This window comes from Trachinotus anak, unplaced genomic scaffold (assembly GCF_046630095.1).
Source record: "Trachinotus anak isolate AG129_WGS33_773 ecotype Australia unplaced genomic scaffold, CSIRO_AGI_Tana_v1 ptg000027l, whole genome shotgun sequence".
In the NCBI taxonomy this organism is placed as follows: Eukaryota; Metazoa; Chordata; class Actinopteri; order Carangiformes; family Carangidae; genus Trachinotus; species Trachinotus anak.
The window spans coordinates 200,001-217,500 of NW_027273878.1; the positions used below are offsets into that span (position 1 = coordinate 200,001).

Consider the following 17,500-nt stretch of genomic DNA (forward strand, 5'->3'; position numbering starts at 1 on the left):
TTAGCTGACTGTCTGTTAACCAGGTGTCTGTCTGTTAACCAGGTGACTGTCTGTTAACCAGGTGATGATGTCCTGTCGGCCTACACCAGTCCTCTGCTGGTCGACCTGCTGGATGCAGCCATCAGACAGGTGAACAGGTGACAGGTGTCAGTGGGTGGACACCCTCTTGTTTCTCCTGTGTGTGTGTGTGTGTGTGTTGGTGGTGGTGGTGGGGGGGGGGGGGGGTTTAGCTCCAATAACTTGTTACCTGTGTTGGTGCCTGTTTCAGGTGGAACATCCTAAACATGCAGGTCAGACCATCTACAGCCAGTCTGAGAGGGAGGGGGGCAGCTGGAGGATGTGAGGAAACACCCACACACATCATCATAACACAAGCTAAATGATGATGTTGATGATGATGATGATGAAACGCTTGTGCTGTCATCTCCTCAGTATGAAGCCGTTGTACCTGAACAGTGGAGCGTACAGTTTCACCGCATTTGCAGGCGTCCCAGCGATGGAGCTGAGATTCACCAAGGTACACTCTGCCGTGTGATGTCGTGTGTTTTCTCAGTGACCTCAGGTGTTTTCTCTGTGATGTCAGGTGTTTTCTCTGTGAGTCAGGTGTCCTCTTACACTGTATCATGATATTTGAATCAGAATTTGAATTTTATTGCCAAGTACTTTTGCACATACAAGGAAATTGTTCTGGTGAAAAAAGTATAAACAAAGGTGAGAATAAGACACTTAAATATAAAACAATAAAATTGAAAATGAAATTGAAATAAAATAAATAAATAAATATTTACAATAAAGATGTGAAGGATGTTATAGTAAGTATGGAAAATATAAATATATACCATATAAATATGTATATTGTACAATATGACAGGTGCACAGGTGTATAGGTATGCAGGTGTGCAGGTATACAGGTGTGCATGTGTATTGGTACATGGGTGTACAGGTGTGTCTGAGTACAGGTTCACACATGTACAGGTTGATGTCATCAGATCTGTGTGTGTGTTCAGGAACGAGCATACCCATTCATCAACACACCTTTGGACAACGCCTCCCGTCTACAGGAGGTGCTGGGAGGTCGTCTGGGGGTCACAGGGCGGAGTTTAGGGGAGCTGGTGGGTGAAATGGTGCTGCGATTGGCCCACGACCACATCCTGCCGCTACGCATCACTTCATATGCTCAGACAGTGCTTCAGTTCAGCGCTCAGCTCAACAGACACTCTGCTGAGCTGCAGGTAACTTATGTGTATCAGGTAACCAGGAAACACTTCCCAATGGTTTAGATGTTTTCTGTTGTCGTCAGCTTGTCCATGTCGACTGCTTAAGTCAGTCAAAGACTCATGTATCTGTCTCCTTGGTTCTGTCCTCAGTCCAGAGGTTTGTCTCCTCAGTGGGTTTTCAGTGCCAGAGGAGATTACAGCCGTGCTGCAGAGACACTGCAGAGAGCCATCGACGACAGCGACCTGCACGACCCGACCACCGCACGTTTCTACAACACCCGCATCATGAAGGTACAAATACTGCATCAACCCCAGCACGCATCTACAACACCCTAATCAACCACCTCATGCTTCTACAACACCCTAATCAACCTCCATGTGTTTCTACAACACCCTAATCAACCCCCGCACACTTCTACAACACCCTAATCAACCGCCTCATGCTTCGACATCACCCTAATCAACCACCGCGCTCTGAGGGTTCTCGTCTTGCTCAGCTCTGATGAACTGATGTATCACAGACACCCACAGAATATAAACTTAATTTTCTTCCTCTGTCCTCCAGGTGGAGTACTACTTCCTGTCTCAGTATGTGTCAGCGGTGGAGACGCCGTTTCGTCATGTGATTCACGGTCGTGGCAACCACACTCTGAGTGCGCTCACTGAGCACCTGGCTCTGCTGACCTCTGACCCTGGACGCTTTGACGAGAGACGCTTCAGACGACAGCTGGCCCTGTTCACTTGGACGCTACAGGGAGCCGCTAATGCTCTGAACGGAGACGTGTGGAGCATACACAACACACACACATACACACACTGACACACACACACACACACACACTCAGACCTCAGATCAGCTTTTATAATGAATTTATTCAATATCTCCAGAGATGAATTTCATTTATAACTAATTTATTTAATTATACAACAAGTCATCAAACCAAAGCTTCATCTGCGTGTGTGAGTGTGATGATGTTACATCATCAATAATCATGATTACTTTTATTATAATAATTATTATAATTATTCACATGACCCTGATTTTCAGTCTAAAAAACCCACTGGAACCATCAGAAACCAGTTTGGGAGTGAGTTGGATCCACCATCAGTCCCAGTTGAGGACAGGAATCTGTGGGTAATAGAGTCCTGTGTTAAGGAAACAGGAGAGGTCATTAATGACCATGCCCCGCCCCCACCATGTCCAACTGTGTTCTCAGTCTGAAGCTCCACGCACAATCTGCCTCCCGCCATCCTCTGGTCCTGCTCAGCAGCAGAGAATCATGGATACTGTAGTCCAGAATCCTGGCAGCATATACCACATCCAGGGATTGTGGGTATGTGATCTTTAGCAGGGACTTGTGGGTAATGTGGTCCTTCTGTGCTGTAGACATGTGTAGGTGGTGGAATCTGTCACCACAGCTAGGAACTGTGGGTAATGTAGTCCATGGCCTTTTACTTCAACCAGACGGTCATTGCTAAAAAACTGTCCAAACTATCCACTGCAACAGATGAATTGTGGGTGTTGTGGTCCAAATGTGGTGGGATGGGGGGGTGGGTGTTAAGGTGTTGTAGTCCAGGCAAAGCAGGATTGTGGGATTTGTAGTAATCCAGACAAAAGGGGACTCTTTGTTGTAGTCTGAACAGAAAGGGTGTTCTGGGTGTTGTTGTTGACACAAAGGGGGTATTGTTGTCCAGATGAGGAGAACTGTAGGTCTTGTAGTCCAAACAGAAGGGGATTGTGGGAGATGAAGTCCAACAGAGTAGTTGTGGTGAGGGGGATTATATGAATTGTAGTCCATATGAAGAGGATTGTGGGTGTTGTAGTCCAGTGGTTGTTTGATACTTTAAGCCCTGAATAGACTGTGTTTGAGCCCCATCATTTTATTTACAGTCACACAAGTCTTTATGTACACTACACACAAACGCACGCACGCACACACACACACACACACACACACACACACACACACACCATTTTCACATAAATAAATAAATAAATAGGATAATATAAATACTTCAATACCAACTGAACTCTACAGTCTCTGATTCATTATTTACTCATAATACAGGATTATTGAACCAACACACAATCAATCAACAATCGATCAATGGCCTGCCTGTCTCCATCTTTTCAGACAGACAGGTCCGCCCCCTTCTTCGAAAAATACATCTCTGTTTATCCAATCACTGAGCTTGTCTTCCTCCTGTAGAAGGAACAAAAACATGAAAAGACCAGTGTCTGCTCTCCATCAGGTCACACACCAAGAGGAGGAGGAGGAAGTGGCGGTTTCCATGGAGAAGGCGCCCGTGGTGCAGTGGGCTAATCAGAGTCTGTCCCGAGCAGGGACCCAGATGTAGGGGCCACTCTGCTCCTCGATGACGGCTTTGACCAGGTGGTAGACCTCCTCGAAACTGTCGCCATGCACAATGGCTACAAAGACACACACACACACACACGTCAAACTTCTGCTCAGAACTCACCTGAGCTTCGTGTCAGGTGGATCATGATGAACCTGTTTACCTGTGAAACACTCGAGGAAGTCTTGTTCCAGTTTAATCGCTCGATCCAGAGCTTTTCTCGCCTGATCCTCTGACAGACGTTTGTTCAGATCCCTGCGCACACACACGCACACACACACACACACACACACACACAGACTCAGGTTAGTCCTGAACAGAAGTCCTGTTGAAACAGAAGACCCAGTGTTGTATTTCGTGGCCTCAGGACTCACAGGATGTTCTCCAGAGACCGCGGTCGGATGAAGATGGCGATGGGGTGGAGCTGCGCCGCCTGCAGCCTCCTCACTGCGTTGGCCGACACGTCCAGGATGCAGTGCTTCCCCTGGTGAACGCACACAGACGTCAGGGCTCACAAGCTGATCACCAGACCTGTTCACACCTGCTCATAATTCACCATGATAACCACAACATACTGACACATCACCATGGTAACCAAAACCTCCAGGTTTTCATTTCACAGGGACAGTCATAAAGTTTTAAGAACATCTCCATGGAAACCATATTATCCCGGAAACATCACAGCATTCTAGATCACTATGGAGATTATGATGTCATCAAAACGTCACCATGACAACAATCCCAAACATGCCAGCCTAAAAACATCTCTGGTAACCATGGTAATTCATTATGTCACTACAGAAACCAAGACAACACATAAAAACTTCTCCCTGGTAGCCATAATCCTAAATCCTAACGACACCGTCACCATGGTAACCACCACCGTCCACAAACATTATTCACCTAGAAATTTCACCATAATGATTGCCATAGGTCGAGGCAGACGGCCGCCCACCCTGAGCCCGGTTCTGTTGGAGGTTTCTTCCTGTTAAAAGGGAGTTTTTCCTCCCCCCTGTCGCCAAGCGCTTGCTCGTTGTGGGAACTGTTGGGTTTTTCTCTGTAACAAAGTAAGGTCTTGACCTGACCCTGTAAAGTGCCTTGAGATAATGTATATTATGATTTGGCGCTATACAAATAAAATTGAATTGAATTGAAAATAGTAACATAGCCCCACACAAACCCCTTGAGAACATCACCATGGTAACTAGCCTGTCTCACCTGCTCGGCCACCTGTCTGACGCTCTGCACTGACGTCCCGTACAGGTGGTTGTTGTACTGTCCTGCCTCAATGAAGCGATGCGATTGGATGTCCCGCTCCATCTGTTCCCGTGATGACACAAAGTGGTAGTCCCGCCCATCGACCTCATAGTCCCTCCGAGGGCGAGTCGTATCTACGGAGAGAGAGAGGGTCATCTGTGACTTCCTGTTTGTTTACGTGAAGTTTTCTGTTCTGACCTGAAGCTTACGAGGGACGCAGGAGCCGAACTTGTCTGGGAACTCGGACAGAAGGTCGTCGTTGACCCGGTCTTTGGTCGGGCCCAGGATGATGACGGGACGAGCGTAGTCCACTACGACAGAGAGAGAGAGAGAGAGAGAGGGGGAACCTTATCACACCTGCTCAGTGGTGTGAGGTGTGTGTGTGTGTGTGTGAACGAGAACTGTCATTTCTGCTCTTATGAAGCAATGAAATCTGTTTTCTCTGAGGTCAAAGGTTAAAGGTGAAAGGTGAAGGGTGACTGACCTTCGATCTGAGTGATGAGCTCATAACTGTGAACGAAACCTTCTCTACCTGTTCGAAGGAAAACACAACAGTTACACACAGGAAGCCGTTTCCTCCATCTGTGTGTTGTGTGAAAAGAAGCATCACCTTTACTCTTCATGCGTGACCACTCCTTCCTCTCCACTCTGAAACACACACACACACACACACACACACACACACACACACACACGTTGATTAGACTCCAGCAGTGTGTTACTGCAGCAGCTGTACAGCAGTGTCAGACCACACCTGTGGACTCACCTGTGCTTTGACGGGATGTATCCCAGCTCCTCAAGCTCCCCCTGCTGGCTCACTCGTCTCGCCTGCCACCACTCGTCGTCAGTGCTGTCCATCACGTGAAACACCTCCCCAAAGTTGAAGTCCAGAGCTTGTGATAGGACGCCACAGTCCCACTGTTTATCGTAGTCAAAGAGCGCCCTGCAACCAGTGACACGTCAGTCATCACCTGAGGACAGGTGACTGTTTGTAGGGAGGAGGTCACACTTCTTCACCCTGTGAATGTTTTTATTAATGTGGACTGCCTCAGGTAAGCTGTCTGCACAGGTGAGGTTTACCTGACGTAGAAGCTGCGGTTGGCTCTCAGACTGCCAGACGAGCTGTTCATCATCTGCTCCCTCAGGTCATGGATCTTCGCTTCAAAACGACTGTACTCTGTGCACAAGATCACCATGGTAACAACAGTGTCCTGGTAAGATCACCATAGCAACCAAACTAGAGTAACACATAGCATCACTGTGTGTGTGCTCACCCTCAGGTCTGTACTGTGCTACTATGGTAACGGTCTGTCCGGCGTTCTTCAGAGCTGCTGCTGCCTGTTCATGTGTCGCATACCTGAGATCCACACCGTTCACCTGGAGACACACACACACACCCACACACACACACACACACACACAGAGTCACAGTGTGGAATAATGACCAGAACATGATGATGTCACAGTGAGGTTGACCTTTGACCTTTTGGATGTGTCATCACTGAGACATAATTAATGATGAGTTCAGGACAGAAAGGCTGAAAGGTGACCTTTGACCTCTAACTCTACTCAGTTCATGAGTCCCGGTGAATGTTTGTACCAGATTTGAAGAAGTTCCATCCAGGTCCCGACTGAACCAGGACCCAGGCTCGATCCACCACCTGGAGGTGAGCCGTACTCTGCAGGGTCTTCTGGTGTGAGGTCATACCTGGTTTCTCATCAGCAGGTGTAGTTTGTGTTCTGACACTGAGATGAACACAATAGACCAACACCTGGTTCCTGACAGAGACCACAGTCTGCTACAGACCAGGAGGGACCACTGACCCAGGTGTCAGGGTTAGGGTTAGGTGGTCTGATCCGCTTCTTTGGTTCCTGCTGCCACCTGCTAGTTAAAGGGTCTGAGGACCTGGTCTCTGTACTTACACTGAGGATCTGGTCCCTGTATCACTGAGGACCTGGTCTCTGTATCACTGAGGACCTGGTCTCTGTATCACTGAGGATCTGGTCTCTGTACTCACACTGAGGATCTGGTCTCTGTACTCACACTGAGGACCTGGTCTCTGTATCACTGAGGACCTGGTCTCTGTACTCACACTGAGGATCTGGTCTCTGTATCACTGAGGACCTGGTCTCTGTATCACTGAGGATCTGGTCTCTGTATCACTGAGGACCTGGTCTCTTTACTTACACGGAGGACCTGGTCTCTGTATCACTGAGGACCTGGTCTCTGTACTCACACTGAGGATCTGGTCTCTGTACTCACACTGAGGATCTGGTCTCTGTATCACTGAGGATCTGGTCTCTGTATCACTGAGGATCTGGTCTCTGTACTCACACTGAGGATCTGGTCTCTGTACTCACACTGAGGACCTGGTCTCTGTATCACTGAGGATCTGGTCTCTGTACTCACACTGAGGATCTGGTCTCTGTACTCACACTGAGGACCTGGTCTCTGTACTCACACTGAGGATCTGGTCTTTGTATCACTGAGGACCTGGTCTCTGTATCACTGAGGACCTGGTCTCTTTACTTACACTGAGGACCTGGTCTCTGTATCACTGAGGATCTGGTCTCTGTATCACTGAGGACCTGGTCTCTGTATCACTGAGGATCTGGTCTCTGTACTCACACTGAGGATCTGGTCTCTGTACTCACACTGAGGACCTGGTCTCTGTATCACTGAGGACCTGGTCTCTGTACTCACACTGAGGATCTGGTCTCTGTATCACTGAGGATCTGGTCTCTGTATCACTGAGGACCTGGTCTCTGTATCACTGAGGATCTGGTCTCTGTATCACTGAGGACCTGGTCTCTGTATCACTGAGGACCTGGTCTCTTTACTTACACTGAGGACCTGGTCTCTGTATCACTGAGGATCTGGTCTCTGTATCACTGAGGACCTGGTCTCTGTATCACTGAGGACCTGGTCTCTGTATCACTGAGGACCTGGTCTCTTTACTTACACTGAGGACCTGGTCTCTGTATCACTGAGGATCTGGTCTCTGTATCACTGAGGACCTGGTCTCTGTATCACTGAGGATCTGGTCTCTGTACTCACACTGAGGACCTGGTCTCTGTATCACTGAGGACCTGGTCTCTGTACTCACACTGAGGATCTGGTCTCTGTATCACTGAGGATCTGGTCTCTGTATCACTGAGGACCTGGTCTCTGTATCACTGAGGATCTGGTCTCTGTATCACTGAGGACCTGGTCTCTGTATCACTGAGGACCTGGTCTCTTTACTTACACTGAGGACCTGGTCTCTGTATCACTGAGGATCTGGTCTCTGTATCACTGAGGACCTGGTCTCTGTATCACTGAGGATCTGGTCTCTGTACTCACACTGAGGATCTGGTCTCTGTATCACTGAGGACCTGGTCTCTGTATCACTGAGGATCTGGTCTCTTTACTTACACTGAGGACCTGGTCTCTGTATCACTGAGGATCTGGTCTCTGTATCACTGAGGACCTGGTCTCTGTATCACTGAGGATCTGGTCTCTGTATCACTGAGGACCTGGTCTCTGTATCACTGAGGACCTGGTCTCTTTACTTACACTGAGGACCTGGTCTCTGTATCACTGAGGATCTGGTCTCTGTATCACTGAGGACCTGGTCTCTGTATCACTGAGGATCTGGTCTCTGTATCACTGAGGACCTGGTCTCTGTATCACTGAGGATCTGGTCTCTGTACTCACACTGAGGATCTGGTCTCTGTATCACTGAGGACCTGGTCTCTGTACTCACACTGAGGACCTGGTCTCTGTATCACTGAGGATCTGGTCTCTGTATCACTGAGGACCTGGTCTCTGTACTCACACTGAGGATCTGGTCTCTGTATCACTGAGGACCTGGTCTCTGTATCACTGAGGACCTGGTCTCTTTACTTACACTGAGGACCTGGTCTCTGTATCACTGAGGATCTGGTCTCTGTATCACTGAGGACTTGGTCTCTGTATCACTGAGGACCTGGTCTCTGTATCACTGAGGACCTGGTCTCTTTACTTACACTGAGGATCTGGTCTCTGTACTCACACTGAGGACCTGGTCTCTGTACTCACACTGAGGATCTGGTCCCCCTTCCGGAGCTCTCCGCTCAGGTCTGCTGGTCCTCCTGCGAGGATGAAGGAGATGAAGATCCCCTCTCCGTCCTCTCCGCCCACGATGTTGAAGCCCAGACCGGTGGAGCCGCGCTGCACGCAGACTCTGCGAGGCTCCCGGGAGTAGTCGTCATCTCCCATCATGCCTCCTGGGATAGGTGAGTATCGTCGTGGTGACGGAGGAGGGAGGGCTTGTGGGTAATCACACATGTAGTCAGGCTCCATGTAGGCTGCAGAGACAGAAACCATGAAACTGGTCTTGGTTTCAACAGGTTCTATCTGAACCTCAGCAGCTGTGGAACCAGACCTGGAGACCACCACAGTCTGAGCAGCACTAAGACCTGGTCTACCTGAGATTACAGAACTGTTTAAAGATCCTGTAACGCAAATTCACAGATTGTTTATAAAATCAATATATATGTTGGAGAACTGTTCCTGAAAACGTGTGAATCATGTGAAACTTGTGTGGTACTGAATTGTGCAGATATACATTAAACTGTGTTTCATCATTTTTGTGTTGAGTGTTTTTATTTGGGCGGGGCCTTAACAGGGTTCTGATGACCCACTTGGACCCCCACTTAGCAAACCCCGCTTCTAAAGCTGTAGTGGTATAAAAGTCTGGAGTGACCCAGCATCAGTGGGTCTCCTGCTCAGTGTTACTGCTGTTAGCTGAGCCTTCCCTCCAGGTGCAATACCCACGGTGTGGTGTCATTAGTAATTAGAGAATAATGTGTTCATAGATAATCAGATATTTACTCATCACGTTTCCCTTCTTTTCATGACCAGAAGGATGGTTCTGCTTCATCCTCTCATCAAATAAACTTTTTCCACTAAAATTAGCGGGTATAAGTGGGGGTTTTTTAGAAAGCCCGCTATTAAAAACCGATACACTTCTTTATCACCACCAGTCGAGTCTGTCTTTCTGTTCGGACTGAGGACACACACAACGTCATTGGTCAAAGAAATAGAAAAGGTCCAGGGCATCGGACAATTTAGAGCAATTTAGAATGTGAAAATATATGTGTGTGTGTGTGTGTGTGTGTGTGTGTGTGTACAATCAATGCAGCTGTTGGACACAGTCAAGTTTCCTTTCAGTATAAATTTGTTAGACGTTAAGAGATGCGGAAGCTCTCCTGGTGGTGGGCGTGGTTTCAGTGCCTCAGCGGACACGCCCCCAGCGTTCCAGAGTTGATAATGCTGCTTATTTTAAGTTTAAAGTTTAAAGGCAGGTTTAGAAGTTTAAAACCTAATTTTATATATTTGGCAATAATTTTATTCATTCAAATTTGGCAGGGGGTTTAATATGTCATTTTTCTGTGGTGTGGCAAACTCAGAACTCATATGTTTTTCTGCTTTACAGAATCTTTAAAGAATGTTCTTCTAAAGGAAGCAACTTCTCTGTAGAACCTTTCTAAAGGGGTTCTAAAGGTTTTGTAGAATTACAAACTGGACTAATACGGTGATCAGATCAATAATCAATATTGTTACAAGACTAGGTGTACGTACAGCTGGTCAGGTCGGGGGGGCTGTATCGATCAGCAGGGTGGATGTATTGCGAGGTGGGCGTGGCCACATTCAGGTAGACCACCTCCCCTGTGTTCTTTAGGGCCGTCACAGCATCTTCATGCCGGATGTCCTCCAGAGACACGTTGTTCACCTGTCGGGGTCAGAGCTCAGGTTAGACCAGAACCCCGAGAACCAGAAACGTATAATTAGAATTCACCTACAGCCAGTATTTTGTCCCCGATCTGCAGCCGTCCATCACGGTGTGCCGCCCCGCCTTCGATGATCTTGGTGACGTAGATACTGTTGTCTCCGGGAACGTGTTGGTTCCCCACACCGCCCGCGATACTGAAGCCTAGTCCTGGACCAGAGGGGACAGGACTATCACTTCAGGGAACACACTGAATCCAGATCAAAAATCCTGTACAAAGGTTCCACTGACCACAGACCACAGTCGTCATAGAAACCAGAACCCAGTGTGAAACTGAAACAGTGGAAACAGTTCAAATGTGTAACAGTTCAAATGGTTCTCTGAGCAGAGAACAGCATAGAACCACATCAACCTAAAATGTTTGTTTGTGTGGAAAAAAGTTCCTTAGAACATGAACACATTAGAATATTTACATGTGAGAACCTTTACATGTTCTACCTTAGAACATCTAAAAAAAATATATAAGAGAGAGATCGTCCACCAGAGGGCGAGGCAGCAGCAGAAATACACTGTTACATAACAACTGTACACCTCCTCCTCTCCTCTCCTCTCATCCTTTCCTCTCCTCTCCTCCTCTTCTCTCCTCCTCCTTTTCTCTCCTGCCCTCCTTTCCTCCCCTCTCCTCTCCTCCTCTCTTCCCCTCTTTTCCTCGCCTCTCCTCTCCTCTCCTCCCCTCCTTTCCTCTCCTCTCTCCTCCCCTCTCCTCTCCTCCTCTCCTTTCTCTTCTCCTCTCCTCTCCTCTCCTCCTTTCCTACCTTTCGGTCCTTTCATGAGTTTGATTTGTGTGATGCGTTCGCTTGGTGGGCGTCGCCGCAGGACATACAGCCTGACGACAGGCCCCGCCTCCTTCAGTGCTTCCACAGCGATGGAGTGAGTGACCTCACGGACGTCCACATCATTAACAAATACGATGCTGTCGTTCACCCTGGAGAGAGAGAGAGAGAGACAGAGGGAGCGATAGAAAGAGAGAGAGAGAGAGAGATAGAGAGAGTGAGACAGAGAGAGAGAGAGAGAGACAGAGAGGGATAGAAAGAGAGAGAGAGAGAGAGAGAGAGAGAGTGAGACAGAGAGAGAGAGATAGAGAGAGAGAGACAGAGAGAGATAGAAAGAGAGAGAGAGAGATAGAGAGAGTGAGACAGAGAGAGAGAGATAGAGAGAGAGAAAGAGAGAGAGAGAGAACTTTGTAAGGAGCTTTGAGAAGTTTAAAGGACTCATGAGAACAGTCATTGTGAGGGTGTTGATAAGGTTCTAGTGGTCCATGAAAAAGTTCCAGAGGTTCTAGGTGTCCTTGAGGAGGTAATGGGGTCCTTGGGGACATTAAAGAGATCCTTGAACAGGGGCGTTACAAGGTCCTGGTGTATGATTCTAACATCCAGAAGGTCTTAGAACCTTAGAATCTAAGCAGAGCTTAGAAAGGTCCTTCAGAAGGTTGTTGGACTCCTTGAGGAGGTTTGAAAGGTCATTGGAGAAATTCTAAGAGTCCTTAAGGAGGTTCTTGAAGTCCAGAGGTTCTTCAGAAGGTGTGTGTTTTAGTGTGTGTGTGTGTGAGTGTGTGTGAGTGTGTGTACCTCAGGCGTCCGTCCTGGGACGCGGCTCCTCCAGGGATGATCTTGGTGATGAAGATGGACGGGTCGTCTCCAATGTGAGGATTATCAGTTCCTCCTGCGATACTGAAGCCCAGACCAGAGTTCCCCTAAACACATACAGTGTACAGGGTCTGTGAGCGGAGAACCCTCCCAACAGAACTGTCTAAGGAACCATAAGGGTTCTACAGTCTGTTTGGTTGACCACTGGAGAAAAGGTTCTTCAAAGCACCATAAGAATCACAGTGGATTCTTTCTGAGGGGGTTCTTAAACTACAAATGTTCTATGGTTCTATGGTTTGTAAAATCAGAACGGCAATAAAAAGGTTCTACAGCATGTCTCACCATTGAAGAATTAAATATCAAGCCTTGTGACAAGAGTTCTTCAAAAAAGGTACGACAGTGCGTAGATTCAGTAAGAATGTTTGATGATGGACTGGAGAACCTTGCTAACAGTGTTCTACAAGTTCTGATGTTAATAGAATCACGATTCTTTCTAACATGGTTCTTTGAAGCAGCATAAAGGTGCTGAAATATGTGAACATTTTTGGAGAACCCTTCTGATGGATTCTTTAAAGCTCCATAAAGGCTTTAGGGTCTGATATACCTGGATTACATAAGGAACTATGAAGGTTTCACAGCCTGTTTAATCTTCATCACACATCAAACCTCATGAAATGGGTTCCTCAAAAATGGGTTCCACAGTGTGCAGAGTCAGTGAAGAACCTTTACAAAGAACATTTGCTTCTATACCGGTCCTAAAGTCTGTAGAGCCATCGGAGACCCTCACTGACAAACATTATAAATCAAGGTTCTTCAAAGCAGCTGGGGGACAGAGCCCTCCAGCAGGGGTCACCAGATGAAAAAGGTTTCTGTTCTATAAAATGTTCTCCAATTGTTCTGTTGTTCTAATGAAACCATGAAAGGTCAGAGGTCGAGGTGTCTGGTGTGAACCTGACTCCTGTTCTCTAACATCAGATCTGATGCTTCACTCATCAAACTTGTTCCTGAAATAAACGCGCGAGGAAAAAATAACCTGCTGATGTCAGTGTGGGTGGGGTCTATTTTTGGGAGCTGGAAGCAGAGTGACAGCTTCTAAAAACAGACGTCACAGTGTGTGTGTGTGTGTGTGTGTGTGTGTGTGTGTTCTCACCCTCTCCAGTGTGATCTCTTCGTACTCCAGCTCTCCTTCTGATCCGTTCATCTGTAAACACACAGACACACAAAGGGTTAAATCACATCCAGCATCCTCTCTCTGGTGACTGCTCATCGCCATGGCAACTCCATGGTAACAGCTGTTGAGCTCTCAGGGGGTCAGTTACCTTGGCAACCATAACTGTAGCTATAGCAACCTTCTCTCTCTCATCTCATCTCATCCACACAGTCACAGCGCTCCAGAACATGGTTATTACATCACTTCCTGTAGAGATGATGAGTCGCATACATTTCCAGTAAAGATTAAAAAATGGTCAAACACAGGAAGTTGGAGACGTTGACGTTTGATGGACCAGAGGAAACGCCTCGAGTCAAATGTGAGAAATGATCAGCTGTGATCTTCCAGAGAGAAAACACCTCGTCAAACTCTGCTTCAGCTGTGGACCAATCAGGAACCACATCAGTTTCTCAGTCACTCAGTGACCACTTAAAGGGTCCCCACCCTCAGGTTGGGAACCAGTGGATTTAACTGTCTATATGTCTATAAGTGTATATGGCGTAGTTAACGAAGCTACAACAGGAACATGAATCAGGATCAATGATCAGAGATCAGCCAAAGGAGACAGGAAGTACTTTTACTGTGATACTGTAACTACTGGAAGTACTCTCTCTCTCTCTCTCCCTGTCTCTCTCTCTCTCTCTCTCTCTCCCTGCCTCTCTCTCTCTCCCTGTCTCTCTCTCTCCCTGCCTCTCTCTCTCTCTCTCCTTGCCTCTCTCTCCATCTCTCTCTCTCCCTGCCTCTCTCTCTCCCTGCCTCTGTCTATCTCTCTCTGCCTCTCTCTCTCTCTGCCTGTCTCCCTGTCTCTCTCTGCCTGTCTCCCTGTCTCTCTCTCTGCCTGTCTCTTTGTCTCTCTCCCTGCCTCTCTCTCTGCCTGTCTCCCTGTCTCTCTCTCTGCCTGTCTCTTTGTCTCTCTCCCTGCCTGTCTCTCTCTCTGCCTGTCTCTTTGTCTCTCTCCCTGCCTGTCTCTCTCTCTGCCTGTCTCTTTGTCTCTCTCCCTGTCTGTCTCTCTCCCTGCCTGTCTCTCTCTCTGCCTGTCTCCCTGTCTCTCTCTCTGCCTGTCTCTTTGTCTCTCTCCCTGTCTGTCTCTCTCCCTGCCTGTCTCTCTCTCTGCCTGTCTCCCTGTCTCTCTCTCTGCCTGTCTCTTTGTCTCTCTCCCTGCCTCTCTCTCTCTCCCTGTCTCTCTCCCTGCCTGTCTCTCTCTCTGCCTGTTTCTTTGTCTCTCTCCCTGCCTGTCTCTTTGTCTCTCTCCCTGCCTGTCTCTCTCTCTGCCTGTCTCTTTGTCTCTCTCCCTGCCTGTCTCTCTCTCTGCCTGTCTCTTTGTCTCTCTCCCTGCCTGTCTCTCTCTCTGCCTGTTTCTTTGTCTCTCTCCCTGCCTGTCTCTTTGTCTCTCTCCCTGCCTGTCTCTCTCTCTGCCTGTCTCTTTGTCTCTCTCCCTGCCTGTCTCTCTCTCTGCCTGTCTCTTTGTCTCTCTCCCTGCCTGTCTCTCTCTCTGCCTGTCTCTCTCTCCCTGCCTCAGGCTGAGCAGCTGTCAACACTACCACACTCAGTTCACTTCATTCTGTTTGTCTCTGGAGAATCTGGAGGAGAGAGCGAGCTTCAATAGAGTTACATAACAGAGAGAGAGGGTGAGAGAGGTAGACTTAGAGCGAGAGCGAGAGAGAGCGCGTCTCACAGTTCGCACTGAATTAATTAAACCTATTCCTCATTTCCCATGACAGCTCTCTCTCTCTCTCTCTCTCAGTATTTCTTCCACTCTGGGTCTGTGTCTCTCGGCCACACAGTGAAATGACAGTGTTGTTCAGAAAGGTCAGGAACATCACTGCTGGGAGGAGAACCTCTCGCCTGGTGAAGCTGAGTGAATGGATCTGCACTGAGGACACAGTCTGCACAGATCCAGACCACGAGGTGAACTGATCCTGAAGGTGCAGCACCACAGGTCTTCATCAGAGTCCCACACTTACAGAGCCTCGTTTGGTCTGAGTGAAAACGCTGACTACTTCAAATCTGGTTTCATATCTCCTACACTGTAGCTGGGGGAACACGGAGCTATAGAACATCTCAGGAAGAACATCAGACCAACCCTGTTAATCTTCGTCATACTGCTAATATATGTTAGAATACAGCATAATTTGTTGTTGCAGACCAGTTTTACCTGCCTGGTCCGGCTTCTGGACCAAAGTGAATGAGGGTTGAGATATAAAAACAACTGACACAACTACAGTAAAAACAACATCTTTGTTTCAGTACATGTGAAGGATGCTAACAATCTCAGGTAGGACAATTATCATAATCTCAGGTCAGTCAATGCTAACAATCTCAGGCAGGACGATGCTAACAATCTCAGGTAAGACGATGTTAACAATCTCAGCTCGGTCAATGCTAACAATCTCAGGTAGGACAATGCTAACAATCTCAGGTAGGATGATGCTAACAATCTCAGGTAAGACGATGTTAACAATCTCAGCTTGGTCAATGCTAACAATCTCAGGTAGAAGATTCTAATAATCTCAGGTCAGTCAACGCTAACAATCTCAGGTAGGACGATGTTAACAATCTCAGCTCGGTCAATGCTAACAATCTCAGGTAGAAGATTCTAATAATCTCAGGTAGGACAATGCTAACAATCTCAGGTAGGATGATGCTAACAATCTCAGGTAAGACGATGTTAACAATCTCAGCTTGGTCAATGCTAACAATCTCAGGTAGAAGATTCTAATAATCTCAGGTCAGTCAACGCTAACAATCTCAGGTAAGACGATGTTAACAATCTCAGCTCGGTCAATGCTAACAATCTCAGGTAGAAGATTCTAATAATCTCAGGTAGGACAATGCTAACAATCTCAGGTAGGATGATGCTAACAATCTCAGGTAGGACGATGCTAACAATCTCAGGTAGAAGATTCTAATAATCTCAGGTAGGACAATGCTAACAATCTCAGGTAGGATGATGCCAACAATCTCAGGTAGGACAATGCTAACAATCTCAGGTACGACGATGCTAACAATCTCAACTCGGTCAATGCTAATAATCTCATTTTGGTCAATGCTAATAATCTCAGTTTGGTCAATGCTAATAATCTCAGGTAGGACGATGCTAACAATCTCAGGTAGGACGATGCTAACAATCTCAGGCAGGACGATGCTAACAATCTCAGGCAGGACGATGCTAACAATCTCAGGTAGGACAATTATCATAATCTCAGGTCAGTCAATGCTAACAATCTCAGGCAGGACGATGCTAACAATCTCAGGTAGGTCGATGCTAACAATCTGAGGTAGGACGATGCTAATAATCTCAGGCAGGACGATGCTAACAATCTCAGGCAGGACGATGCTAATAATCTGAGGTAGGACGATGCTAACAATCTGAGGTAGGACGATGCTAATAATCACAGGTAGGACGATGCTAACAATCTCAGGTAGGTCGATGCTAACAATCTGAGGTAGGACGATGCTAACAATCACAGGTAGGACGATGCTAACAATCTCAGGTAGGTCGATGCTAACAATCTGAGGTAGGACGATGCTAACAATCTGAGGTAGGACGATGCTAACAATCTGAGGTAGGACGATGCTAATAATCTCAGGTCAGTCAATGCTAACAATCTCAGGTAGGACGATGCTAACAATCACAGGTAGGTCGATGCTAACAATCTGAGGTAGGACGATGCTAACAATCTGAGGCAGGACGATGCTAACAATCTGAGGTAGGACGATGCTAACGATCTCAGGTAGGACGATGCTAACGATCTCAGGTAGGACGATGCTAACGATCTCAGGTAAGACGATGCTAACAATCTCAGGTAGGACGATGCTAACAATCTCAGGTAGGACGATGCTAACAATCTGAGGTAGGACGATGCTAACGATCTGAGGCAGGACGATGCTAACGATCTGAGGCAGGACGATGCTAACGATCTCAGGCAGGACGATGCTAACGATCTCAGGTAGGACGATGCTAACGATCTCAGGCAGGACGATGCTAACGATCTCAGGCAGGACGATGCTAACAATCTCAGGTAGGACGATGCTAACAATCTCAGGTAGGACGATGCT

General features: G+C 47.4%; 2 protein-coding genes across 6 annotated transcripts in view; one reads left to right on the top strand and one right to left on the bottom strand.

Annotated features, from left to right (window-relative positions):
• The window catches only part of tfr2 (transferrin receptor 2), a 7,471-nt gene extending 4,223 nt beyond the window's left edge, over nucleotides 1-3,248 (top strand). For 2 of the 3 annotated variants that reach the window (XM_071465148.1, XM_071465149.1), the window contains 6 exons: nucleotides 62-129; nucleotides 269-339; nucleotides 433-517; nucleotides 1,008-1,232; nucleotides 1,368-1,508; nucleotides 1,783-3,248. In XM_071465148.1, coding sequence (XP_071321249.1) covers nucleotides 62-129; nucleotides 269-339; nucleotides 433-517; nucleotides 1,008-1,232; nucleotides 1,368-1,508; nucleotides 1,783-2,037 — 845 coding nt within the window. In that variant the 3' untranslated portion in view covers nucleotides 2,038-3,248. The remainder of the gene's footprint in view (nucleotides 1-61; nucleotides 130-268; nucleotides 340-432; nucleotides 518-1,007; nucleotides 1,233-1,367; nucleotides 1,509-1,782) is intronic. The other variant, XM_071465147.1, reaches the window with a different exon arrangement.
• Nucleotides 2,071-17,500, bottom strand: part of LOC139610971 (disks large homolog 4-like) — a 17,106-nt gene continuing 1,676 nt past the window's right edge. The window contains exons 2-17 of one of the 3 annotated variants that reach the window (XM_071465151.1): nucleotides 13,382-13,432; nucleotides 12,214-12,338; nucleotides 11,401-11,570; nucleotides 10,659-10,795; nucleotides 10,438-10,588; nucleotides 8,893-9,161; nucleotides 6,107-6,209; nucleotides 5,913-6,009; nucleotides 5,599-5,775; nucleotides 5,443-5,480; nucleotides 5,317-5,364; nucleotides 5,042-5,143; nucleotides 4,794-4,966; nucleotides 3,950-4,059; nucleotides 3,739-3,830; nucleotides 2,071-3,648 (exon numbers count right to left, since the gene is read on the bottom strand). In XM_071465151.1, coding sequence (XP_071321252.1) covers nucleotides 3,542-3,648; nucleotides 3,739-3,830; nucleotides 3,950-4,059; nucleotides 4,794-4,966; nucleotides 5,042-5,143; nucleotides 5,317-5,364; nucleotides 5,443-5,480; nucleotides 5,599-5,775; nucleotides 5,913-6,009; nucleotides 6,107-6,209; nucleotides 8,893-9,161; nucleotides 10,438-10,588; nucleotides 10,659-10,795; nucleotides 11,401-11,570; nucleotides 12,214-12,338; nucleotides 13,382-13,432 — 1,950 coding nt within the window. In that variant the 3' untranslated portion in view covers nucleotides 2,071-3,541. Of the gene's footprint in view, nucleotides 3,649-3,738; nucleotides 3,831-3,949; nucleotides 4,060-4,793; nucleotides 4,967-5,041; nucleotides 5,144-5,316; nucleotides 5,481-5,598; nucleotides 5,776-5,912; nucleotides 6,010-6,106; nucleotides 6,210-8,892; nucleotides 9,162-10,437; nucleotides 10,589-10,658; nucleotides 10,796-11,400; nucleotides 11,571-12,213; nucleotides 12,339-13,381; nucleotides 13,433-13,550; nucleotides 13,693-17,500 lie in introns of those variants that run through there. The other 2 variants (XM_071465152.1, XM_071465150.1) reach the window with 2 other exon arrangements.